Here is a 27487-nt window from a genome sequence, read left to right as displayed (position 1 = left end):
AGCCAACCTTTTCACTCTCCTCTTTCACTTTCATGAAGAGGCCTTTGAGTTCCTCTTCACTTTCTGCCATAAGGGTGGTGTCATCTGCATATCTGAGGTTATTGATATTTCTCCCAGCAATCTTGATTCCATCTTGTGCTTCTTCCAGCCCAGCGTTCCTCATGATGTACCCTGCATATAAGTTAAATAAGCAGGGTGACAATATACAACCTTGACGTACTCCTTTTCCTATTTGGAACCAGTCTGTTGTTCCATGTCCAGTTCTAACTGTTGCTTCCTGACCTGCATACAGGTTTCTCAAGAGGCAGGTCAGGTGGTCTGGTATTCCCATCTCTTTCAGAATGTTCCACAGTTTATTGTGATCCACACAGTCAAAGGCTTTGGCATAGTCAGTGAAGCAGAAATAGATGTTTTTCTGGAACTCTCTTGCTTTCTCCATGATCCAGCAGATGTTGGCAATTTGATCTCTGGTGCCTCTCCTTTTCTAAAACCTGCTTGAACATCTGGAAGTTCACGGTTCACATACTACATGTCCCTTTAGTTATCTTTAATCCACAACAGAGCCCCAGATTTTTGTTTGTATTCATAATATTGATGATATTTTAAGAGTCCAGGTCAGTCGTTTTATAGAACGTCCCTCAATTTGGATTTGTCTGATCATTTCCTTGGGTATTTAAATTCAGACTAAATGATTTTTGGCAGGGTATTTAAATTCAGACCAAATGTTTTAGGCAGGTATAAACTATACATTTTAACCTAGTCATATTTGTCCATCTTTTCCTTTATGGTTTATGTTTATTATCCAAGAAAGTCTTCTTTACCTTGATGTCATAAGGCTTTTCATCTTTTTCTATTTTCTAAAAGTTATATGGTTTTGCTTTTTTTATATTTAGGCTTAGATGCTATTTATTTCTGCTTAGTCTATCTTTAATTTGGTGTTCAATTAGCATTTGTGTTACACATTCTTTTTCTGTGATTGTGTTTGTTATGAAATTACTCTGCAAATTCTAAAGACTATGTGGCTTTTGTTATGCACTAAATTGTGAAAATTTTGCGTTATCTAAACCGTGCTAAATGTATAGAGGTTGAAACAGCTCAATTATTCTGTATGAAAATTGTGAACATTTTAAGATGTATTTGTGGAGTTTCAGCATGGTATCTTGCTGTAAATAACACCAAGATGTAACATTTGGATCTTTCACAAATCTGGAATCAGCTGTATTCTTAGCCTTAAATTCTTGACTTTTGCAATAGGTTTGATGAAGTAATCCTTGGAGGAACTGAGAGCTTTCAGGAAAGAAAGAAACCTATAGATAGTAGATTACATTTAGGATACTTAGATTGACATGAAAAAATGTGTGAAATTGTATAACCTTTGGCATTTAATTGACACTCTGAAGTTTGGACTCTAAAAGTAGAAACCTACTGTAACATTCCTTCAAACATAAAGTATTTACTACATTGTGCATAAGTCATAAGTATTAAACACTGTGGTCTCTAGTATTATAAATATTATAATTTATCAGGCACTGTATGCCAGCCACTATTCTTAGTATGTTGCACTTACTGATGCATTCAATCCTCGTTCCAACTAACCATTTTGGAGTAGAAGAAGCTGAGGTGATTGTGTAATTTGCTTAGTTATAGAACTAATTAGCATTTGAACCAAGTTTTAAACTTGGTCAGAATGGCTCCAGAATCTGCACTCTTTACTACAAGTTTGTTTCTATAATCTTGGTCAGATTATTTAACTTCTCTATGCTGTTTTATTCTTTGTATAATGAAAATGTGTGTGAGTGTGTGTGAAGTCGCTCAGTCGTGTCTGACTCTTTGCGACCCCGTGGACTGTAGCCCACCAGGCTCCTCCGTCCATGGGATTCTCCAGGCAAGAATACTGGAGTGGGTTGCCATTTCCTTATGGTTGTTGTGAGAAGTCAGATAAAATATGTATGCTGCTGCTAAGTCACTTCAGTCGTGTCTGACTCTGTGCGACCACATAGACGGCAGCCAACCAGGCTCCCCCGTCCCTGGGATTCTCCAGGCAAGAACACTGGAGTGGGTTGCCATTTCCTTCTCCAATGTGTGAAAGTGAAGTCGCTCAGTCATGTCTGACTTGTAGCGACCCCATGGACTGCAGCCTACCAGGCTCCTCCGTCCGTGGGATTTTCTAGGCAAGAGTACTGGAGTGGCTTGCCATTGCCTGGAGCTTAGAATAATACATGAAAAAAAAGTGAGCGCTAAATAAATGTTTTATTGTTGTTTAGTTGCTAAGTTGTATCCAACTCTTTTGCGATCTCATGGACTGTAGCCCACCAGGCTCCTCTGTCTGTGGGATTTCCCACACAAGAATATAGAAATGGGTTACCATTTCTTTCTCCTAAGGATCTTCCCCACTCAGGGATTGAACCCATGTCTCCTGCATTGGCAGGTGAATTCTTTACTTCTGAGCCACTGGGAAAGTTAGCTATTATTATGTTAGCATTACTATGACATTGAATTTATACATATCTTTGAATTTTAAAAAAATTGGGTATTTTTTTGTTGGCTGCATTGGGTCTTCATTGCTGCCTGAGTGCTACTCATTGCGGTGGCTTCACTTGTTGCAGAGCACCAGCTCTAGGGAGCATGGGCTTCAGTAATTGTGGTGCTTAGGCTCAGTTGCTCTGCTGCATGTGGGGTCTTCCCAGACTAACGATTGAATCTGTGTCCCCTGCATTGGAAGGCTGATTCTTAACCACTAGACTACCAGGGAAGTCCCATATCTCCAAATTTTCATCAAATAAGTGAACTAAGCCATATATATGAATGTATATAATAAAAAAGTAGAACTATCATAGTGATTATTGTGGCACCCAGGCTCCAGAGTGCTTGGGCTCGGTAGCTGCTCCTCTTAGGCCTAGTTGCTCTGCAGCACATGGGATCGTCATTCCCTGAACAAGGATTGAACCTGTACCCCCTGCACCACAAAGCAGATTCCTGACCACCAGACCATCAGGAAAGTCCCCATCAGCTTTTTAAAAGGATATTCATGAATCATTACTAAATCATCCTTTGCAAAGTATTATATGTTGCTGAATGTAAAAACAGTTCAGCTCTGTTACCTTTATGCTTTTGACCTTAGCTAATTATAGCAGTGTTTTGAAGAAATAAAAGTCATATGGTGGTCCCCCCCTTATCCACAGTTTTGCTTTCCACAGTTTCAGTTACCTGCAGTCACAGCCTGAAAATATTACGTTCCAGAAATAAACAATTCATGAGTTTTAGATTGTGTAATGTGAGTATGCCATTCTGACTAATGTGGTGAAATCTTGTACCGTCCTGTCCGGATTCCCAATCATTGACCTCTTTATGGCCCAGTAATCCAGAATCACCCAAAGCAAATAATCCTTCTCCTGACATATCATCAGAAGATCAAGAGTAGCCTAACTAACACTGTGTCACAATGCATACATCACTTACCTTCATCTCCTTATATAGGCATTTTATCATCTTGTATCATCACCAGAAGAAGTATGAGTACGGTAGAGTAAGATGTTGAGTGAGAGACCACGTTCACATAACTTTTGTTACAGTTGTATTGTTGGAATTATTTTATTATTAGCTATTGTGGTTAACGTGCCTCTTGTGTACCTAATTTGTAAGTTAAACTTTATTGTAGGTATATATGTATGGGGAAAATATAGCTTATATAACATTCCATATTGGAGAAGGCACTGGTGACCCACTCCAGTACTCTTGCCTGGAAACTCCCATCGATGGAGGAGTCTGGTAGACTGCAGTCCATGGGGTCGCTAAGAGTTGGAGATGATTAAGCGACTTCACTTTCACTTTTCACTTTCATGCATTGGAGAAGGAAATGGCAACCCACTCAAGTGTTCTTGCCTGGAGAATCCCAGGGACGGAGGAGCCTGGTGGGCTGCCATCTATGGGGTTGCACAGAATTGGTCACGACTGACGTGACTTAGCAGCAGCATTCCATACTATCCAGTTTCAGGCATCCACTGGAGGTCTCGGAATGTATCCCCTCTTGGATAAGGGTTAGGGGGAACTGCTGTACTACATATTCTCAAGCACAGTCATTTAAAATGCTTTCTTTACATGCTCTCTTGTTCCTTTCTGTCAACAACTGTTATTGTTGAAGGTGTGGTATTACTCAGAACATTGAGTTGAAAGCAACCTTCTTCATATATAGATGAACTCTCTGTGATGTGGCAGAGGTAATGGAATTCTAGGAGTACCAGCTGTAAAGTGTTCAGGATAACATAAAATTCGGGTCTTTTTTGGTCTATTTTTGGAAGTTTAGGAACATATGCAGTACATTCACATTTTCTAGTTACGGTTCAAACTAGAGATTGGAGCATGTTGTTGCTTGAAGAAGAAAAACAAATTTTCCTGGCAACAGGTAGTATATTTCCCATTTGACAAGATATCTTCTCAGTTTTGTTGTTTTCCATCAGAGAACAGGGAACCTTTTGTTCCAAGGCCTGGTGTCGAAATGTTAGCAAAATACTGTAGTAATCAAACTAAGAATCTTATGCATTTCTGAACCAAGAGTAAGATTTCATGAAGATTGATTTAGAGCATTAAAAAGAACCTGTGTAATATTCTTGCATTTTCAGGTGTACACAGAAATTAGCTTCTGAAAAGCAAAATGCTCCAAATGTAGAGGTTTAAGAGCCTGTATATTTCAAGTCTGCATTTCAAGGAACTGGATGCAGCAGTGAACAAAACAAGTCTTACCCTAGTGGAACTTGGATTTTAGAGGAAATGACTTGGCAGTACAAAACTGTCAAATATGTTAAATCTAGAAGTGTAAATGTTCAAAAAAGAAAAATAAGGTAAGAGAATAGCTAGTGATATGAGTGGATAGGTAAATGAGATTTTATTAGTTGGAATTTGTTAGCCATCTGAATCACTTGATGTGTAAACTTAGTCGTTTACACAAATGTAAAATACGGGCAAATGATATAAAGAACTGTGACCCCGTGGACTGTAGCCTGCCAGACTCCTCTGTCCATGGGATTCTCCAGGCAAGAATATTGGAGTGGGTTGCCATCTCCTTCTCCAGTAAGACTCCTTAAAAGTGTGTTATGTATAAACTGTTAAATGTTTCATTAACTCCTGTCTTTTTGGTTTATAAGGAAGAGTTTTTTGCTCATTTTTTCATTTATAGTTCTCTTCTGGTTTGTGGTCTTGTTACAGAAGGGGCCCTTGATGGCAACATAATGATGTAGCCAACTAATGTACCTCTACACTTCCTTGGTTTTACTGCTCATCTGTCAAGGATTAGGATTATCAAGAGTTATGTGTAAAATGTTAGTGTGATACCAGGCATACATATGGGCAATATAGCTGTAACTTTTCTTTTTCATTATAGTAAACGATAATAGTTTAATATGTGTAATATTCAGTTACTAATGATAAAGAGTCCGCCTGCCAATGCAGGTGAGCAGGTGACACAAGAGACACAGGTTCGATTCCTAGATCGGAAAGATCCCCTGGAGTAGGAAATGCACCCCACTCCAATATTCTTGCCTGGAAAATTTTGTGGACAGAGGAGCCTGGCTGGCTGCAAAGAATCAAATGCAACTGAGCACAGCGCAATATGCAATGAAAGTTGTATTTTTGAAAATAAATTTTCATGCTAAAGTGAGGAAATTTGAAAAAGCCATTTAAAAGTATCCTTTCCATTCAAGTCTCAGAGCAGTGTTCATTGTTCTTAGAATGAGAGTGGTTGATTATAAAACTTATAAATTCCTAATTTTATATTGCAAACACAAAATAATTTCCAGTGAAATTTAGTAAAACACTGTGTTCGTATTACTGTTATCATTATATATTGCCTATACTTATTCCATTGAAAAATGAGTATTTGGTTCAAACTGCTGTGTGAATTAAACAGTTTGCCTGATGGATCTGTGCTACATACTGTATTGAAGTGCTACTCACTTCTTTCCAAGTGAGCTACTGACATGACCTGAAACAGACATTAAAATGGCCTTGCTAACCAGGCTGCAGATTACTTACAAGGCTTAATTACCCTGCCGTTTCAGTTACTCTGCTTCCTGTTTTCAGAAGTTGCCTAGAGCTTTGGGGGCAGCTAGTTTCCCTTCGTTTGGGGGAGGGTGATGCTGATGCTGAAGGGAACTATAAATATGTATATTTGCCTAGGAAGTATTTTTAAAGTGTGAAACTAAAGTATTTTGAATGCCTGAGAGTTCATTTCAATTGTTACTCTTCAGATACAGCTACTTTGCAGGCTGGATATTTTATATTGAAGCAAAGTACTGTTTCAGTATAAGCTGTGCCACTATTGCTTGGAAGGAATTAAAATTTGAGCCTTTTATTCAACATTAGTCACTGTTGTACCTTACTGAAAAAACTACTCTTAAGCTTGACACTAAACAGGTGACAAACGAAATGTTTACCTACTTATTGGAGCACTCTTTTTTTTGCCATATGATAATCATCTGTAATTTAATTGTTGCTATTAAAATTAGTTCAGCATTAGATAGGCTGGCTCTGTGAAGAGAGTCCAAAAGTCTGTCATAGTAACACTTATGTGTGTTAGATAAGATCATAGGAAAACTGTCAATTAAGGAACTTTTTGAAGGTGATTTAAGAAAATCTCACCCTTTAACCTTCACAAAAGGAGAAGGCAGTGGTATCCCACTCCGGTACTCTTGCCTGGGAAATCCCATGGACGGAGGAGCCTGGTAAGCTACAGTCCCTGGGGTCGTGAAGAGTTGGACCCAACTGAGCGACTTCACTTTCACTTTTCACTTTCATGCACTGGAGAAGGAAATGGTAACCCACTCCAGTGTTCTTGCATGGAGAATCCCAGGGACAGAGTAGCCTGGTGGGCTGCCGTCTGTGGGGCCACACAGAGTCTGACACGACTGAAGTGACTTAGCAGCAGGAGCAGCAACCTTCACAAAACCATATAGACTTCATGGCAGATTTTATTTCATATTAATGATTATATGGTTAGTTAATTATCTATTTTTATGTTTTTGTTGAATAAATTTTTATGTTACCTTTGCTGAGACTCTGTAGCTTGAATTTTTAAAATAAAATGTGTTTTGTTTAGTCCATGAATGATCCAAGGTGTTTTGAATTTTTCCTACAAATAATTTGAAGAACGTAATAGAAAAAGAAATTAAAATATATGGAGGAACTCTTTTGTTAGTATAATTACTACCTCTAATTTGTAAGGAAAGAAGGAAAGAAAAACCTGACTTTTAAAAAACAGTTTTATTGAGGTATAAATAAAACCAACTATATATTTAGAGTATACAGTAAATTTTGACATGTGTATAGCCATGAGACAGTCACCATAACTGAGGTAATGAACATATCACACCCAAAAGTTTCCTCGGGCCCTTCCACCTCATTCCTCACTCAGGCAACCACGGATATGCTTTCTATCACTGGAGATTAGTTGGCATTTTCTAGAATTTTATATAAGCAAAGCCATATAGTGTGCACTCAATTTTTTATCTTCTTTCACTCAGCATAATTTTGAGATTTATTCATGTTGTGTATTAATAGTTCGTTCTTTTTTATTGCCTAATTGTATTCCATTGTGTGGATAAAACACCATATGTATCCATTCACCTGTTCATAGATGTATGGGTTGTTTTCACTTTCTGACTATTACAAACAAAGCTGCTATGAATATTCATGTACAAGTCTATATGGATATATGCTTTCATTTCTCTTGGACAGTTACTTGGGAGTAGAAAGATTGGGACCTAGAGTAGATATGTTTAAAAGAAATGCTTTGTTTAAAAGAAATGCTGGGAGTTCCCTAGTGGCCTAGAGGTTAAGATTCTGGGCTTTACCTGCTGTGGGTCTTGTTGAGTCCCTGGTTAGGGGACTGAGATCCTACCAGCTATGCTGCATGGCCAAAAAAAAAGACAACAAAAAAGAAACGGCAAATTGTTTTCCAAAGTGCTTGTCCCATTTTTTTTTTTTTTAATTCTCACCAGCCATGTATTAGAGTTCTAGTTGCTCTATGTCCTCATCAAATTTGGCATGGTTAATCTTTTTTGTTTGTTTGTTTTGGCCACACTGTATGGCTTGCAGGATCTTAGTTCCCTGACCAGGGATTGAACCCTGTGCCCCATGCAGTGGAATCACAGAGTCCTAACCCCTGGATCAGGGGAAGTCCCTGGTCAGTCTTTTTAATTTTAGATGTTGTAATAGGCATGTAGTAGAATCTCATTATGGTTATAATTTGCATTTCCTTGATGATAAATGATGTTGAGTACCTTTTCTTGTGCTTATTTGACATCTGTATATCTTTTATGATGAAGTGTCTGTTCAGGTACTTTGCCTGTATTTTGATAATTAGATTCTTTGTCTTATTGTGTGTTGGTTTTTTTTTTTTTTAAATGATTTATTTTTGGCTGTTTTGGGTCTTGGTTGTTGCACAGGGTTTCTTTTGTTGCAGAGCTGGGGCTGCTCTCCAGTTGCGATCATGGGCTTCTCATTATGATGGTTTCTCTTGCTGTGGAGCAATGGGCCCTAGGGCACTCGGGCTTCAGTGGTTGCATCTTGAGGGCTCAGTAGATGTGGCTCCCAAAGCCTCTCTGGAGCACAGGCTCAGTAGTTGTGGTGCACAGGCTTAGTAGCTCCCCAGCATGTAGGATCTTCCTGGATTAGGAATTGAACCCATGTCACCTGCATTGGCAGGCAGATTCTTTACCACTGAAGCACCAGGGAAGCCCTCTTACTGTGTTTTGAGAGCTCTTTATTTGTTCTGGGTACAAGTTCTTTTATTAGGTGTGTGCAAATGTTTTCATTATCTTTAAGGATTTGAAATTCCAGTTGAGCTATCTCAAATCCTAAAAGATGATGGTGTTAAAGTGCTGCATTCAGTATTCCAGCAGCATATTTGGAAAACTCAGTGGCCACAGGACTGGAAAAGGTCAGTTTTCATTCCAGTCCCAAAGAAAGGCAATGCCAAAGAATGTTCAAACTACTGCACAATTGCGCTCATTTCACACGCTAGCAAAGTAACACTCAAAATTCTCTAAGCCAGGCTTCAACAGTATATGAACTGAGAACTTCCAGATGTTAAAAGCTGGATTTAGAAAAGGCAGAGGAACCAGAAATCAAATTGCCAACATCTGTTGGATCATCGAAAAAACAAGAGAATTCCAGAAAAACATCTACTTCTGCTTTATTGACTACTCCAAAGCCTTTGACTGTGTGGATCACAACAAAATGTGGAAAATTCTGAAAGAGATGGGAATACCAGACCACCTTACCTGCCTCCAGAGAAATGTGTGTGTAGGTCAAGAAGCAATAGTTAGAACCAGACATGGAACAATGGGCTGGTTCCAAATTGGGAAAGGAGTACGTCAGGGCTGTATATTGTCACTCTGCTTATTTAACTTATATGCAGAGTACATCATGTGAAATGCCAGGCTGGATGAAGCACAAGCTGGTATCAAGATTGCCGGGAGAAATATCAATAACCTCAGATATGCAGATGACACCACCCTTATGGCAGAAAGTGAAGAAGAACTAAAGAGCCTCTTGATGAAAGTGAAAAAAGAAGAGTGAAAAAGCTGGCTTAAAACTCAGCGTTCCAGAAACAAAGGTCATGGCATCTGGTCCTATCACTTCATGGCAGATAGATGGGGAAACAATGGAAACAGTGACAGACTTTATTTTGGGGGGCTCCAAAATCACTGCAGATCATGACTGCAGCCATGAAATTCAAAGATACTCCTTGGAAAAAAAACTATGACCGACCTAGACAGCATATTAAAAAACAGAGACATTACTTTACTGACAAAGCTAGTATCAAAGCTGACAAAGCTATTATCCATCTAGTCAAAGCTGTGGTTTTTCCAGTAGTCACATATGGTTGTAAGAGTTGGACCATATAAAAGGCGGAGTGCTGAAGAATTGATGCTTTTGAACTGTGGTGTTGGAGAAGACTCTTCAGAGGCCCTTGGACTACAAGGAGATCAAACCAGTCAATCCTAAAGGAAATCGGCCCTGAATATTCATTGGAAGGACTAATGCTGAAGCTGAAACTCCAATACTTTGGCCACCTGATGAGAAGAACTGACTCATTGGAAAAGACCCTGATGCTGAGAAGATTGAAGGCAGGAGAAGGGGACGACAGAGGATGAAATGGTTGGATGGCATCACTGACTCAGTGGACATGAGTTTGAGCAGGAAGTTGGTGATGGACAGTGAAGCCTGGCATGCTGTAGTCCATGGGGTCGCAAAGTCAGACATGACTGAGCAACTGAACTGAACTGCAAATGTTTTCCCCCTGACTGTAGCTTATCTCCCCCTTCCCACCTAGTAGTGATAGAAAATACTTTAATGGAAACACAATATGAAAATACAATTTTGTTTCATTTATGTCCTCTGTTAGCCATGAAAAGAGACAAGTGGGATATATAAACAAAATTAAAAAGTCAATATTTAAACTTCCAAAGGGAATAAAATATTTTTGTATCACTCATATACATATAAACTATAATGTGCAGAGCATGACATGTAATGCCAACCTGGTAGTAAGTTGATTTATTCTTTATCTATCATATCCTCACTTTACTGAGGTCTGTGAACAAATGCTATTTCCTCATAGATTTGACTGTTGAGTTTCAAGCCAGCTTTTTCAGTTTCCTCTTTCACCTTCCTCAAGAGGCTCTTTAGTTCCTCTTCACTTTCTGCCAGTAGAGGGGTATCATCTGCATATCTGAGGTTGTTGAGATTTCTCTCGGCAGTTTTGATTCCAGCTTTTGATTCACCCAGCCTGGCATTTTGCATGATGTACTCTTCTTGGAAGTTAAACAAGCAGGGTGACAATATACAGCCTTGTTGTACACCTTTCCAGGTTTGAACCAGTCTGTTGTTCTGTGTCCGGTTTTCAAGTTGCTTCTTGACTGACATAATAGGTTTCTCAGGATACAGGTACGGAGGTCTGGTACTCCCATAGGTACGGAGGTCTGGTACTCCCATCTCTTTAAGAATTTTCCATAGTTTGTTGTGATCCGCACAGTCAAAGGCTTTAGCATAGTCAGTGAAACAGAAGTGGATATTTTTCTGGAACTCCCTTGGCTTTCTTCATGATCCAACAAATGTTGGCAGTTTAATCCCTGGTTCCTCTGTCCCTTTGAAACCCAACTTGTATATCTGAAAGTTCTTGGTTCACATGTTGCTGAAGCCTACCTTGAAAGACTCTGAGCATAACCTTGCTAGCATGTGAAATGGGCTTCCCTGGTGCCTCAGTGATAAAGAATCCTTCTGCCAATGCAAGAGATACGGGTTCAATCCTTGGGTTGTGGAGATTCCTTGAAGAAGGAAATGGCAACCCACTGTAGTATCTTGCCTAGAAAATCCCATGGACAGAGGAGCCTGGTGGGCTACAGACCGTGCGGTCGCAAAAGAGTAGTAGAGATCTTAGCAACTAAACAGCAACAACAACATCCCATTTTATACACACACACATACACACAACATCTTTATCTAGTCATTTGTCGATGGACATTTAGGTTGCTTCTATATTTTGGCATGTATCTATTCAAATTACATAGTTTTCTCTGGATATATGCCCAGGAGGGGGATCGCTGGATCTTATGGCAACTCTGTTTTCAGTTGTGTTTTTTAAACCTCAGTCTAGAGGATGGACTTTCTTTCTTTAAATGAACCATTTAATTAATTAATTTTTTGGCTGTGCCACGTGGCATAGGATCTTAGCTCCCCAACCAGGGACTGAACCTCTCTGTGCCCTTGACATTGAAAGGTTGGAGTCCCAACCATTGGACTACCGGGGAATACTCTGTTTTTAGTTTTTTAAGGAACCTCCATACTGTTTTCCATACTGGCTGCACTAGTTTATATTCCTCCCAGCAGTGTAGGAGGGCTCCCTTTTCTGCACACCCTCTCCAACATTTGTTATTTGTATACTTTTAGATGATGGTCATCTGACTGATATGAGGTTGTTTTGATTTGCATTTTGCTAATAATTAGTAATATTGAGCATCTTTTGATGTGCCTGTTGGCCGTATATATGTCTTCTTTGGGAAAATGTCTATTTAGGCCTGCCCATTTTTTATTGGATTATTTTTATTGTTTTTGAGTTGTATGAGCTGTTTATATATTTGGGAAACTAAGCCCTTGTCAGTTGTATCATTTGCAAATATTTTCTCCCAGTCTGTAGGTTGTCTTAATTTTATTTATGGTTTCCTTTGCTGTGCAAAAGCTTTATAAGTTTGGTTAAGTCCCATTTTGCTTCTTTTTTAATTGCCTTTGGGAGACTGACCTGAGAAAGCATTGGTACAATTTTTGTCACAGAATGTTTTGCCTGTGTTCTCTTCTAGGAGTTTTGTGGCATCATGTCTTATATCAATATTTAAGTCTTTACAGCTTTTTGTTGTTGTTGTTGGGGTATATGTTTAAAACTTAATGTAATTTAAAAAGAATGTTCCTGAATATTCCCTCACACACATACCCCACCACAGTTGCCCGTATCATCAACATCTTGTATTAGCCGTGGTACATTTGTTAAAATTGATGAGCCAATACTGAGGCATTATTTTTAACTAAAGTCCATAGATTATGTTTGGGCATACTCCTTGTGTAATACATCCTGTAATTTTTGTGTTGACACAAGTTTTCAATTTCACTGGGTAAATACCAGGTAGCATGATTGCTGGATCATGTGGTAAATGTTTTTAGTTTTATGAGAAAGTGCATACTGTCTTTGAAAGTAGCTGTACTACTTTGAACTCTCACCAGCAGTGAGTACAGATTATGTTTGGTACAAAAAAACCCTTAATGTAACTTTTTAAATGTGGTTGAAGGTGTTTCTGCCTCCTTGCTATTTTTGTTTGCTTTGTTGTTTCCCTTTTATCTCATGTTTTGGGTTACTTCTTGTTTCCACTTTATCTCTTTTGTTGCCTGATTAGCTATACCTTTGTTACTTTGGTGATTGCCTTAGGGTGAGTAATATGCATCTTTACCTTATCACAGTCTGCTTTCAAGTGGTATTATATTGTTTCATACATGCTATCAGTTCAGTTGCTCAGTCTTGTCCGACTCTTTGTGACCCCATGAACCGCAGCACGCCAGGCCTCCCTGTCCATCACCAACTCCCGGCGTTCACTCAACCTCATGTCCATCAAGTCGGTGATGCCATCCAGCCATCTCATCCTCTGTCGTCCCCTTCAGGAATCTTAAAATGCTATATTTCTGCGTTTCTTTCTTTCCACCTTTGTGTTATTACTGTCATATATTTTCCTTCTGTAAATCTTCTAAGTGGCTCAGATGGTAAAGAATCCACCTATGATGTGGGAGACCTGGGTTTGATCCCTGGATGGGAAGATGCCCTGGAGAAGGGCATGGCAACCCACTCCAGTATTCTTGCCTTGGAGAATCCCATGGACAGAGGAACCTGGTGGGCTACAGTTCACAGGGTCACAAAGAGTTGGATACAACTGAAGTGACTAAACATGCAACAATATACTATTATTACTTTTGCTTCAAACAGTTTTATTTTGAAAGTGTTTAATATTTTATGGTTATCCATTCCTTTGTGTAGGCTGATTTTTTAAAATTATTTATTTATGGCTTCACTGGATCTTTGTTGCTGTACATTGGGCTTTCTTTGGTTGTAGTAAACAGGGGCTACTCTGTTAGAGTGCGAGGGCTTCTCATTGCAGTGGTTTCTCTTGTGGCGCATAGGCTTTCGGTACATGGGCTTTAGTCGTTGTAGCATGCAGGCTCAGTAGTTGCGGCACTGTTGTGGTGCACAGACTTAGTTGCTCTGTGGTATCTGGGATCTTCCCAGACCAGGGATTGAACCTGTATCCCCTCCCTTGGAAGGTAGATTCTTAACCCTGGACCACCAAAGACGTTCCTGTGTAGATGGGTTTCTATCTGGTATTGTTTTCTTACTTGAAGGACTTCTTTAAAATTTCTTTTTAGTCTTCTGGTGATTAATTCTTTCAGTTTTTGTATGTCTGAAAGGTGTTTTTGTCAGGTAAAGAATCCTCGGTTGGCACTTATTTTCTTTCAGTACTTTAACGGTGTTTCTTCACTTTCCTCTGACTTCACTGCTTCAGATAAGAAATTTTTTTTATTTCTTCTCTCTATGATGTCTTCTCTCTCTAGTTTTTTCTTTAATGTTTTATCTTTATCACTCCTTTTAAATAATTTGATTTTGATGTACCTTGGTGTAGTTTTCTTATCTCATATGCTTGGGGTTTGGTCGGTTTTCTGTAGATTTCTAATTTTCATGAAGTTTGGCCAATTTTCACCCACTATCTCTTTAAATATATTTTTTTTCTGTCCTCTCTCTTTTGTGGATTCCAATTATGCATATATTAGAAATCAGAATATACTTTAACCTGTTGCACAGGTCACTGATCTCTTTTAATTTGGATAATTTTTATTGCTATATCTTCAAGTCCGCTAATGTTTTCTATAATGTCTGCTCTGTCATTAATCTATTTAGCATGTTTTCACCTCAGATATTGTTGTAATTACTTCTAGATGTTTGATTTGTATATTTAAAAATTTTTTTCATACCTATACTTAGCGTTTTAAGTCTACTAGATTAATAATAAGAGTTTTGGGTTCGATCCCTGGGTCAGGAAGATGCCCTGTAGGAGGGCATGACAACTCACTCCAGTATTTTTGCCTGGAGAATCCCCATGGACAGAGGAACCTGGTGGACTATAGTCCTTAGGGTTGCAAAGAGTTGGAATGAAGCAACTTACCACACAGACTAATGACAACAACTTAGTGTCGTTGAATATTCTATCATCTGTGTCATTTGTGGGTTTGCTTCAGTTAATTTTTCTCCTCATTATGTATCATATTTTCCTTTTTCTTTTTTTGCTGCTAATTTTTTATTGGATGCCACACAGTATACATTTTACCTTGTTCAGTTCAGTCACTCAGTCGTGTCTGACTCTTTGCGACCCCATGAACCACAGCATGCCAGGCTTCCCTGTCCATTACCAACTCCCGGAGTCCACCCAAACCCATGTCCATCGAGTCGGTGATGCCATCCAACCATCTCATCCTCTGTCATCCCCTTCTCCTCCTGCCCTCAATCTTTCCCAGCATCAGGGTCTTTTCAGATGAGTCAACAATTTGCATCAGGTGGCCAACGCATTGGAGTTTCAGCTTCAACATCAACCCTTCCAATGAACACCCAGGACTGATCTCCCTTAGGATGGACTGGTTGGATCTCCTTGCAGTCCAAGGGACTCTCAAGAGTCTTCTCCAACACCACAGTTCAAAAGCATCAATTCTTAGGTGCTCAACTTTCTTTATAGTCCAACTCTCACATCCATACATGACCACTGGAAAAACCATAGCCTTGACGAGACGGACCTTTGTTGGCAAAGTAATGTCTCTGCTTTTTAATATGCTGTCTAGGTTGGTCATAACTTTCCTTTCAAGGAGTAAGTGTCTTTTAATTTCATGGCTGCAATCAGCATCTGCAGTGATTTTGGAGCCCAGAAAGATAAAGTCAGCCACTGTTTCCCCATCTATTTGCCATGAAGTGATGGGACCAGATGCCATGATCTTAGTTTTCTGAATGTTGAACTTTAAGCCAACTTTTCACTGTCCTCTTTCACTTTCATCAAGACGCTCTTTAGTTCTTCTTCACTTTCTGCCATAAGGGTGGTGGTGTCTGCATATCTGAAGTTATTGATATTTTTCCTGTCAATCTTGATTCTAGCTTGTGTTTCTTCCAGCCCAGCGTTCCTCATGATGTACTCTGCATATAAGTTAAATAAGCAGGGTGACAATATACAGCCTTGACATACTCCTTTTTCAATTTGGAACCAGTCTGTTGTTCCATGTCCAGTTGTTGCTTCCTGACCTGCATACAGGTTTCTCAAGAGGCAGGTCAGGTGGTCTGGTATTCCCATCTCTTTCAGAATGTTCCACAGTTTATTGTGATCCACACAGTCAAAGGCTTTGGCATAGTCAATAAAGCAGAAATAGATGTTTTTCTGGAACTCTCTTGCTTTTTCGATGATCCAGCGGATGTTCGCAATTTGATCTCTGGTTCCTCTGCCTTTTCTAAAATCAGCTTGAACATCTGGAAATTCACAGTTCACGTATTGCTGAAGCCTGGCTTGGAGAATTTTGAGCATTACTTTACTAGCATGTGAGATGAGTCCAATTGTGTGGTAGTTTGAGCATTCTTTGGCATTGGAATGAAAACTGACCTTTTCCAGTCCTGTGGCCACTGCTGAGTTTTCCAAATTTGTTGGCTTATTGATTGCAGCACTTTCACAGCATCATCTTTCAGAATTTGAAATAGTTCAACTGGAATTCCATCACCTCCACTAGCTTTGTTCGTAGTGATGCTTCCTAAGGCCCACTTGACTTCACATTCCAGAATATCTGGCTCTAGGTGAGTGACACACCATCGTGATTATCTGGGTTGTGAAGATCTTTTTTGTACAGTTCTTCTGTGTATTCTTGCCACCTCTTGTTAAGTAATAGATATTTTTGTATTCTTACGCATATTTTTATTTTTTGACATAGCTAAGTTACTTGGAAGCAGTTTGGTCTTTTTAGGTCTTGCTTTTAACCTTTGCTAGGCAGGATCAGCGGAGAAGGCAATGGCAAGCCACTCTAGTACTATTGCCTAGAAAATCCCATGGATGGAGGAGCCTGGTAGGCTGCAGTCCGTGGGGTCACTAAGGGTCGGACACGACTGAGCGACTTCCCTTTCACTTTTCACTTTCCACTTTCACACATTGGAGAAGGAAATGGCAACCCACTCCAGTGTTCTTGCCTGGAGAATCCCAGGGACGGGGGAGCCTGGTGGGCTTCCGTCTATGGGGTCACACAGAGTCGGACACGACTGAAGTGACTTAGCAGCAGCAGCAGCAGGCAGGATCAGAGCAGTCCAGATAATTTTGGCTTTCTACAAACACAAAATCCTTCCAGCTGCTCTACTTAATACTGTATGATGATGAAGTTTTTCATTCTAGCTGATAGGGACAGGAACTATTCCTAGTCTGTGAGCTTCAGAAATTGTTTGCTCAACATTCTTTGGCTGGTTCTTTTTAGGACCTTGTGTGGTTTCCTCACTGAGGAAATCAAACCACATATGTGCTAATCAGTATTCAGGTAAAGATTAGAGGGTTCGCCCTCTGCTGATATGCTTTTTAAAAATAAGAAGAAGACTTCTGTGAGTACTGTTATAGATTTTTTAAAAGTTGGAATTCACTTATGGCCTTAACAATAAATAAACAAAAATTTGTTTTTTATGCTATGTGGACTATAACCACAGTAGGACTTGAACTCAAATTGAAACTTTTCTTTAATGGCATGATTATTCTAATTTCTCTTAATTCATCATAGAATACAAATTTCATTGCTGAGTCACATTTAAACTTTTATGAAATATAGCCCTGTTTTTACCCTCAATATCCAAAACCACCCCACATGAAAAATCATTGAAGTTCCATTGTAATGCTCTAGTTTTCAAAATTTAACCCCCTTTTTTTTTTGTTCACAAAATAGTCTTGGTTTGCTATATGAATTTTTTTAAAGACAAAACCCCTCATAGTATATCTAGATTCAGTTATAATAGCCTGAAAAATTACATATTTTATATTCTAAGTTCAGTTCAGGTCAGTCACTCAGTCATGTCCTACTCTTTGCAACCCCATGAACTGCAGCATGCCAGGCCTCCATGTCCATCACCAAGTGCTGGAGTCTACCCAAACCCACGTCCATTGAGTCATTGATGCCATCCAACCATCTCATCCTCTGTCATCCCCTTCTCCTCCTGCCCTCAATCTTTCCCAGCATCAGAGTCTTTTCAAATGAGTCAACTCTTTGCATCCGTTGGCCAACGCATTGGAGTTTCAGCTTCAGCATCAGTCCTTCTAATGAACACCCAGGACTGATCTCCCTTAGGATGGACTGGTTGGATCTCCTTGCAGTCCAAGGGACTCTCAAGAGTCTTCTCCAACACCACAGTTCAAAAGCATCAATTCTTCGGCACTCAGCTTTCTTTATATTCCAACTCTCACATCCATACATGACCTACTGGAAACACCATAGCCTTGACGAGATGGACTTTTGTTGGCAAAGTAATGTCTCTGCTTTTTAATATGCTGTCTAGGTTGGTCATAACTTTCCTTCCAAGGAGTAAGTGTCTTTTAATTTCATGGCTGCAATCACCATCTGCAGTGATTTTGGAGCTCAAAAAAATAAAGTCAGCCTCTGTTTCCAGTGTTTCCCCACCTCTTTGCCATGAAGTGATGGGACCAGATGCCATGATCTTAGTTTTCTGAATGTTGAGCTTTAAGCCAACTTTTTCACTCTCTTCTTTCACTTTCATCAAGAGGCTCTTTAGTTCTTCTTTGCTTTCAGCCATAAGGGTGATGTCATCTGCATATCTGAGATTATTGATATTTCTCCTGGCAATCTTGATTCCAGCTTGTGCTTCATCCAGCCCAGCATTTCTCATGATGTACTCTGCATATAAGTTAAATAAGCAGGGTGACAATATACAGCCCTGATATATTGGAACCAGTCTGTTGTTCCATGTCCAGTTCTAACTGTTGCTTCCTGACCTGCATGTAGGTTTCTCAAGAGACAGATCAGGTGTTCTGGTGGTCCCATCTCCTTCAGAATTTTCCAGTTTATTGTGATTCACACTGTCAAAGGCTTTGACATAGAAGAGTCTTAAAATATAGTTTTTAATTAGGTTTTAAATCTAGTTTTTAACTCTAGTTATTAACTAGAGTCTTTTTTTGGCCAAACTGTGGTATGTGGAATCCTAGTTCCCTAACCAGGGATCGAACCTGTGAACCATGCAGTGGAAGCATGGAGTCTTAACCACTGGACTGCCAGGAAAGTCCCTTGACTAGCAGTAGCCAGTATCACAGTTACCTAACTAGTGTTAGCCAGTACCTCCATTACCTAAAGGGTTTGGAAATTTTGATTACTTCAGAAACATTACAGACCTAAATATATATCCAAAAGATTTGAAAACTAGTACTCAAGTCAATGCATTGGTTATACATGTTCATAGCAGTACTGTTCACAGTTGCTGAAAGGTGGAAAGAGTCCAAATGTCCATTAATGGATGAATGGATAAACAAATGGTGGTACATACAAATGGTGGAATATTTCTTATTCAGCCATAAAAAGGAATGAAGTATCTGAAACAAGGTACAACGTGGATGAATCTAGAAAACATGCTAAGTGAAGAAAGCCAGACACCAAAACTCATGTATTATATGATTCTGCTTATATGATATATCCAGAATACCCAAAGAGACAGAACTGGGGTTGGTAGTGGCCAGGGCGTGGGGAGAAACTGCTTACTAGGTAAGAATTTTTTTTTTTTTAATATTTATTTGGCTGCACCAGGTCTTAGTTGTGGCACGTGGGATCTTAATGTCTTTGCTGCGTGTAGCATGTGGCATCTTTAGTTGTGGCATGTGGGATATCTAGTTCCATGACCAAGGAGTGAACCCAGGCCCCCTGCGTTGGGCGTGTGGAGTCTTAGCCACTGGACCACCAGGGAATCCCTGAGTAAGGGGTTTTACTCTGGAGTGATAAAAATATTTTGAAACTTGATCGAGGTGGTGGTTGAACTATACTATGAGCATTCCAAATGTCATTGACTTATTCACTATAAACTGTTTGTTTTCTTATGTGAATTTCACTTCAATAAATTATTTTCAAAAGCTACAAAGATGACTTATTTAAAAATTGACTTAAACAGTATTAGCATTTTCAAAATTGGGAATAAGTTAGAATGCAGATGTTTTCACAAACATTGGTACTTTGAAAGAAAGAAAGGTGAAAGTGAAGTCGCTCTGTCGTGTCTCACTCCCTGTGACCCCATGGACCATAGCCACCAGGTTTCTCCGTCCATAGGATTTCCCTGGCAGGAGTACTGGAGTGGGTTGCCATTTCCTTCTCCAGGGGATCTTCCTGACCCAGGGGTTGAAGCCAGGTCTCCCGCGTTGCAGGCAGACACTTTACCCTCCGCGCCACCAGGGAAGCCCTATTGGTACTTTAATAAAATGTTAATAAAGATTTAACTCTAAAAGGTTATTTTTCATCCTTATTTAAAGCTATTTATAGATGAAAACCTCTGTAAATAGAAGCAAAACCTATAACAGGACCTATAGTTAAAATACAGTAAAGACATCTACTTGCTTACCTCGCTTTAAATGTTTATTCTAATGGGATTAAATCTTTTAGTTTATTTTTTCTTCTAGTTCAGTCTTTAATGCTATCTGGAAGGTAATTTTATTGTAGAAAAATATAAAAGCATAATCTAATTAGAAGTCAAATGCACGTGACTTATATTTGTAGTACCATTGATTGAATTTATTGTTTATCAGAATTTAAAAATCTCTTACTTTACATATTTTGAACATATGTTAACTGAACATTATATATTTTCTCAAATCTTTGTGGTCTCAGCTCCTTTTCTAGAATCTAGGATTAAAGTAAATTATTACTATCATGCTTAATTATTTGAAAGTGATATATGTGATCTTTCTGGATAGAAATTACTATATGAAATTATTTTCCTAAATTTGCATAGTTTAGAAGTGTTGATTTAATTTTCAGTTTATTTCCATATTCAATACATTTTATTTTTTCAAAATGTTCATTTATTTAGTCTGCATTGAGTCTCATTGTGGCACGCAGGCTCAGTAGTTGCATTGTGAGGCCCTAGTCGCGCCTGCAGCATGTGGGACCTTAGTCCCTGACCAAGGATTGAACCCGCATCTCCTGCATTTGGGAGGCTGATCTTAACCAATGGAACACCAGGGAAGTCCCGCTATATATTTAAATAGATAGTTATATCAGATAGTTTGCAGTCTACAATTTTACTAATTTTAAAAAAAACCTGATATCAATATATGGATGACATATATTACTGATTTTTCTTTTCTAGAATTGAGCGTACAATTAAAACAAAATGACAACCTCCTGGAGTGATCGGTTACAAAATGCAGCAGATATGCCTGCTAACATGGATAAACATGCCCTGAAAAAGTATCGGCGAGAAGCCTATCATCGGTAAGTATTTGGTCTATTTATTTTATTTATTCTTTTTTAATTTTTGGCGGCACTGGCTTTTCATTGCCATGCATCTGGGCTTTCTCTAGTTGCGGCAAGCAGGGGCTACTCCTCTTGTCATTTGGTAGCTTTTCTTGTGAAGCACAAGCTCGAGGGCTCTTGGGCTCAGTAGTAGAGGCACTTGGAACTGGTTGCTCTATGGCATGTGGGATCTTCCCAGACCAGAGATCGAATCTGTGTCCCCTGCATTGGCGGATTCCTAACCTCTGGACCACCAGGGAAGTCCTATTTTATCAGCTTAATTCTCAAAACAGCTGTATAAAGTGGGCATATAATATCTTCATTTTACAGATTATGAAATTAGTGTGCAGAGTGGTTAGGTAATTTACCCTAGATCACATAGCTAGTTCATGGTTCAAACTCAGTCCAAAGTTCAGACTTCTAATTGCCAGACTTTTAACCACATTGCTGTTGCTGCTTTAAAAAAAATTTTTTTTTTTTTTACTGCTTCTTATATCTACTTCTTTTATCTTCTTATATCTACTAATAAAAATCCTCAAGAGCAGAAAGTCTTCAGCTGGTAAAAGATTGTGCCTTAGTTATTAATAATATAATTCTTAATTATCATTTACCAGAAACTGATTGTAATTTTTAAATAGAGTTTTAGAATTGTGCCTACTGATTACTGTGTTAGACTTGAATATAAATAATTCTGGATAGTAACAGCATTTTCTTATATTAAGACTTAAAATTTCCTTTAAATCATTTTTCCTTTAAAATTTTAAAGTGTAAAGTATTCTCAATTTATTTGCCACTTTTAATAGATTCAGTTAAATGGCTGTTTCTAAATTTTAATGGCTACCTGAACGACCAACCTAGACAGCATATTAAAAAGCAGGAACATTACTTTGCCAACCAAGGTCCGTCTAGCCAAGGCTATGGTTTTTCCAGTGGTCATGTATGGATGTGAGAGTTGGACTGTGAAGAAAGCTGATCACCGAAGAATTGATGCTTTTGAACTGTGGTGCTGGAGAAGACTCTTGAGAGACCCTTGGACTGCAAGAAGATCCAACCAGTCCATTATAAAGGCAATCAGTCCTGGGTGTTCATTGGAAGGACTGATGCTAAAGCTGAAGCTCCAATACTTTGGCCACCTCATGCAAAGAGTTGACTCATGCTGGGAGGGACTGGGGGCCGGAGGAGAAGGGGACGACAGAGAATGAGATGGCTGGATGGCATCACTGACTCTGTGGACATGAGTTTGAGTGAACTCCGGGAGTTGGTGATGGACAGGGAGGCCTGGCGTGCTGTGATTCATGGGGTCGCAAAGAGTTGGACACGACTGAGCGACTGAACTGAACTGAACCTTAAGTAGCTGAGATACTTGGAAGTAGGTATTGTAATTAGGAATCATTTGGTTTTAGACAGAAATTAGAAGTTTATACTTACAGGATAGAAACATCTGGGCTGCACTAGAACCATCACTGCTTCTGTCTTGGGAAAGCCAGGAATAAGTAGAAATGCTGGTTTACTAGTAGTGCTAAAAAAATTGCATAAAAACTCCAGAAAATCTGTGACAGCTCTACTCATCTGTTCTGAGATGGTTAAATTAGTTTATACAGATAAGTTTTTGTAAAGCAGAGGAAAGAATTATTCTGGTTCCATTCTTTCCTGTGTAGGAAAGCTAATCCAGATTAGGTAACATTTCAGGGGTTCAGTAAGCATTAATATTTTGAAGAAGATTGATACTGAATATTGAATATTTTGAAAGTTAATTGTTGTATCAGTAGTTGGTTTTTAAGTAGGTTGGTGATATTTTCCTGATAGTAGGTCACTAGGTAGCATTTTTTTTTTCCAATTTGTTGTTTGCTGCTGCTGCTGCTAAGTCACTTCAGTCGTGTCCAACTCTGTGCGACCCCATGGATTGCAGCCTACCAGGCTCCTCCATCCATGGGATTTTCCAGGCAAGAGTACTGGAGTGGGGTGCCATTGCCTTCTCCGAATTTGTTGTTTACATTATGAAAAAAAAATAATATTATGAGTACTATTTGTACTATAACAAAATTTTGGAAACTTAGAGAGTAAAAGATGAAAAAAACTGAATTCCCAAAGCAAAAACTGTATATTCGAATCATTTAATTTATGATATACACAAATTTTTATCACTTCAGGTGAAAACTACACCTTCCTGCCAACTAGTGTCATATTCCTAGAAGGATGCAAAGGATGAACCCTGAACCTCACAAAATGTACTGATTTTTGTATTCTTGAGTTTAAAACATGGGTACTGCCTTTTCCAAATTCCAAATCTTTCATTCTGCTTTTTTTGTTTGCTTGATATGTTCATTGAGAACACCAGTTACTTCTACATTCTTGATTTGGTTTAGACAAAGGGGTTTTAATGATCATCCAGAGTTTGTTGAACAGCTTCATGAAGTGTAAACTGTCCTTTCCTATCAGTTTCATTTAATGCATATTTATATTTCACATAGTCCTGGAGCTCAGTGTGGCATAAATTAAACACATGAGCTGACAACAAATCTGTCTTGGCAAGGTGTAATCTTCAGTCCATCCCACTATAGGCAGTATAACTTATTTTAGACCCCCATAAGTTTTCTGTTTTGATCACTTAGTGGTGCAAATCTATCAGAAAGAAAAATAAGCCATATTTTTACTAGTAGTATACTTTAAGGAACCAAAGCATTTATATTGAATATTTATACATAATTTTAGTAACCAAGGTCAAAAAGAAATGCACACAACTAATCTAGTTTAAAAACGTTAAGTGTCTAGGAATCATATATATTGTTTATTTATGATACATTGAACCTAGAAACATAGTGAAGATGACAAAATACAAGCTTATGATGCTGTCTCCGAAATTAGTTCTAAACAGTGGAAAAGGATTGAAGCAGTTGGAGTCAGAGTTGGAAGGGCTGAGTTCAGATTTTGTTGTGATCCTGGGGAGGCCAGTTAGCCTCTCTGGGTGGTGGTTTCTTTAGCTGTAAAATGATGAGATTAAAGATCTCTAATGCTTCTTCTAGCTTTGAAAATTTTATGCTCAGTACGTGTTTGTTGCTTTAAACTTACTAATGCTAGTTAATAATTGCCTACTTGGGAGCTTACGATACACACTGCATGTGAGTCTTTGGTTAACTGATCCACAAGTGAAAATAAGCTGAGCATTTACTGAATAAACTCCCAATCACTGGCCCATCAGGTCCTGATTTCACCTTCATGGAAATTCTCTGGTGAAAGTGTTTATATGAAGGAAACAAAGTATTTCATAACAAATTGATTTGACTCTATTAATTGGTTCTGGAGAAGACTCTCCAGAGTCCCTTGGACTGCAAAGAGATCCAACCTGTCCATTCTAAAGGAAATCAGTCCTGGGTGTTCATTAGAAGGACTGATGTTGAAGCTGACACTCCAATGCTTTGGCCACCTCATGCAAATTGCTGACTCGTTTGAAAAGACCCTGATGCTGGGAAAGATTGAGGGCAGGAGGAGAAGGGGACGACAGAGGATGAGATGGCTGGATGGCATCACCGACTCGATGGACATGGGTTTGGGTGGACTCCGGGAGTTGGTGATGGACAGGGAGGCCTGGCGTGCTGTGATTCATGGGGTCGCAGAGAGTCGGACACGACTGAGCGACTGAACTGAACTGAATTCCCATCAAGATAGGAAGACTCAAAATTAGTCAGTGGGTACCAGTGATCCTCTACAGCAATGAGGCATGTTGCTTGATATATGTGGGAGTTAAACCGTAAAACAGAGTGTTTATGTGTGTGTGTCTAAAAATAAAAGGCATAACATGCATTTGGAAGAAATAAAATCTAGAGAGAGGTGTTTTATACTTTCTATTGCAGTCTTTATATTCATAAAGTATACATTTGGTTATGATGTAATATCACTGAAAACAGGGGCTTATGTAGTGAAGAGGGGTCATCTAGGAAACATCAAGTATCCTAATTGTATTTAATATGTCACAGCCTGAGAGCACTTCTGACTCATTTGGAATAATAACCTCCTGGAAGATTTTAGATAGGCTCTGATACCCTATGTACTTCATATAGTAGAATAATAGGAAGAACAGAAAAGCATTCTGAATGGTTTGAATTTTTAGATCATTTAAAACTTTTTCCCCCTTTTTTCTATTTTAGTAAAGTATACATGACCTAAAACTTGTCATCTTAACTGTTTTTAAGTATACAATTTAGTGGTATTAAGTATATACACATTGTTAGGTAGTTATCACCGCTGTCCATCCCCACAACTCTTTTCATTTTGTAAAACTCCTGGTGTGCTGTGATTCATGGGGTCGCGGAGAGTCGGACACGACTGAGCGACTGAACTGAAAACCTTTTACCTATTGAACAGTAACTTTCCAGTCTCCCCTCACCCCAGCCCTTGGCAACCAGTCACCATTATCTTTCTGTCTTGATGGTTTTGACCACCCTAAGTACCTCTTGTAAATAGAATCATCCAGTGTTTGTCTTTTGTGACTGACTTATTTCACTTAGCATGATGTCAACAAGATTCATCTATGTTGTAGCATATTCCAGAATTTCCTTTTAATATAGAGAATTAGGTTTTTGAACTCCTGCAGGTATTTGCTTTTGTTAATTAAAATTTTTAAATAGGAAGCATTGAAAAGAAATTTAGTTTTCTAGTTAGGTCAGTTTATAGAGTTTTCTATTTCAGGGCTTTATATTAAAGACATTTATTGGAGTTGGTAATTTATCATTGGTTAAAACAGGCAAGCTATGATGATCATTTATTACAATTGTACATTGTATGTGATACTTCAGAATTCCCTTTTGGAAGAAGCTAAATATTTTTAATTAAGTAAATAAATACCTAACTTCCAACTTTTTTTCTTGCTTAATATTAGTCTTCTAAATTTCAGTATGGAAATGATGTTCATGTGTCATTATTAAGAAACTGGCCTTTAGAATGTATGACGTGTTCTTCTTCCATTTCCTTATTATGATCATTGAGTTGTCTCTGCTAGGGTTAATCATCAGGCCAAACCCTTCATTGGAATATGTTTCTGTATATGGTCAGAAGACAGGCTGAGCTGTTCAGATCTTATTGTGGCTTGAAGGAGGCAGGTTAAAGAATTACCTTTTGAATAGTACCCTGTTGGTATCTAGAATTTGATAATAATGAGTACCAGTCACAGTTTGTGTCCACCAAATCCAGGAATGAAACTATTAGAATTTTCATCTGCTCTTCCTGTTGACAGTACCCAGGATGCTGAAGTCAGGTATTTGGTTTTATCCTTTTAAAGTTTCAGTGATTACAGTACAAATGAATTTTTGTAAGTGAATTTGCTCTTCATGAACATAGCTTGTGAATTCATCAGTTGTTTTTATCTTGTTGAACTGAAATTAGATAAGTAACTGGGCTTGTGAATTTTTGGTTATCCAAACTTTTGTCTTATTCTTGAAAGACATTGTAGTCACTTTGTCTTTAAAGTTCGTATAGTTGTCTGAAATTATTTTTTAATTGAAATTTTGGCCTTTATAACAGTATTTAGTTAGAGCTGTTGAATAATAATTTATTTTTCAGTCAACATACGTTTATCGTATATGTCTAAGGAATAAAAGGAATTTAATTTTTAGTACCTAGTGCTTAGCACATTAGTAGAATTAGAGATGTTAATGATGTTTTAACCTCAGATTAAAAACAAGTGTCAGACTTTGTGCAGACAAGGACTACAGGTAAGCAAAGTTTAATTTTTTCCTCAATTAATTACAGATATCACATGAATATCATTCAGCTTTTTGTATTATCAAAATGATACCATTTTGTATCATCACCAACCATGTTAGGAATGTGCTTTTAGGGTATAGGGAATGCCAATTAAAACCACATTGTAAATACATATTACAGTGGCGAAAATAAAAAATATTGGCAATACCAAATGTTGGTAAGAACATGGAGCATTCAGAACTCTGTTTCATTGTTGGTAGAAAGGCAAAATGCTCCAGCTACTCTGCACAACAGTTTGGTAGTTTCTTATAAAGTTAGAGATACTTATCTATCATTACTTACCATTTTGTATCATTTTGAGTTAACCTGCCATTTTAGTATAGTTTCTAATATTCAAGTGGATAAATTGTTAAAATTTCAGTAGCCTTATTATAGATTGAAATTAAGATGGAAATATAGGTCCTCAGAAATGCCAGGAAGGCATCCTTAAGTAATGTACAGATGTCCTGTCGAGAATAAGAATGAGGTAGAGCATCAGAACTATATTAATTTTTTTGTTATTATGTTATTCTGATGCTTTGGTTAGTGTTTCATCTTCCTCACTTCAGTTCAGCTCAGTCGTGTCCGACTCTTTGCGACCCCATGAAACACAGCACGCCAGGCCTCCCTGTCCATCACCAACTCCCGGAGTTCACTC

At 38.5% G+C, this 27487-nt stretch overlaps 1 protein-coding gene across 2 annotated transcripts in view; it reads left to right on the top strand.

Moving 5' to 3' along the window:
• NT5C2 (5'-nucleotidase, cytosolic II) overlaps window positions 1-27487 on the top strand; it is a 103736-nt gene that overhangs the window by 8992 nt on the left and 67257 nt on the right. For both annotated transcript variants that reach the window (XM_088842291.1, XM_055424744.2), the window contains exon 2: window positions 20945-21069. In XM_088842291.1, the coding sequence (XP_088698417.1) occupies window positions 20969-21069 (101 nt within the window). In that variant the 5' untranslated portion in view covers window positions 20945-20968. The remainder of the gene's footprint in view (window positions 1-20944; window positions 21070-27487) is intronic.

Source organism: Moschus berezovskii, chromosome 12 (genome assembly GCF_049115385.1).
Source record: "Moschus berezovskii isolate FMDL1 chromosome 12, NW_MosBer_1.0, whole genome shotgun sequence".
Classification (NCBI taxonomy): Eukaryota; Metazoa; Chordata; class Mammalia; order Artiodactyla; family Moschidae; genus Moschus; species Moschus berezovskii.
Note: the sequence above shows the minus strand (reverse complement) of the source record. Positions and strands in the feature narration are given on the sequence as shown.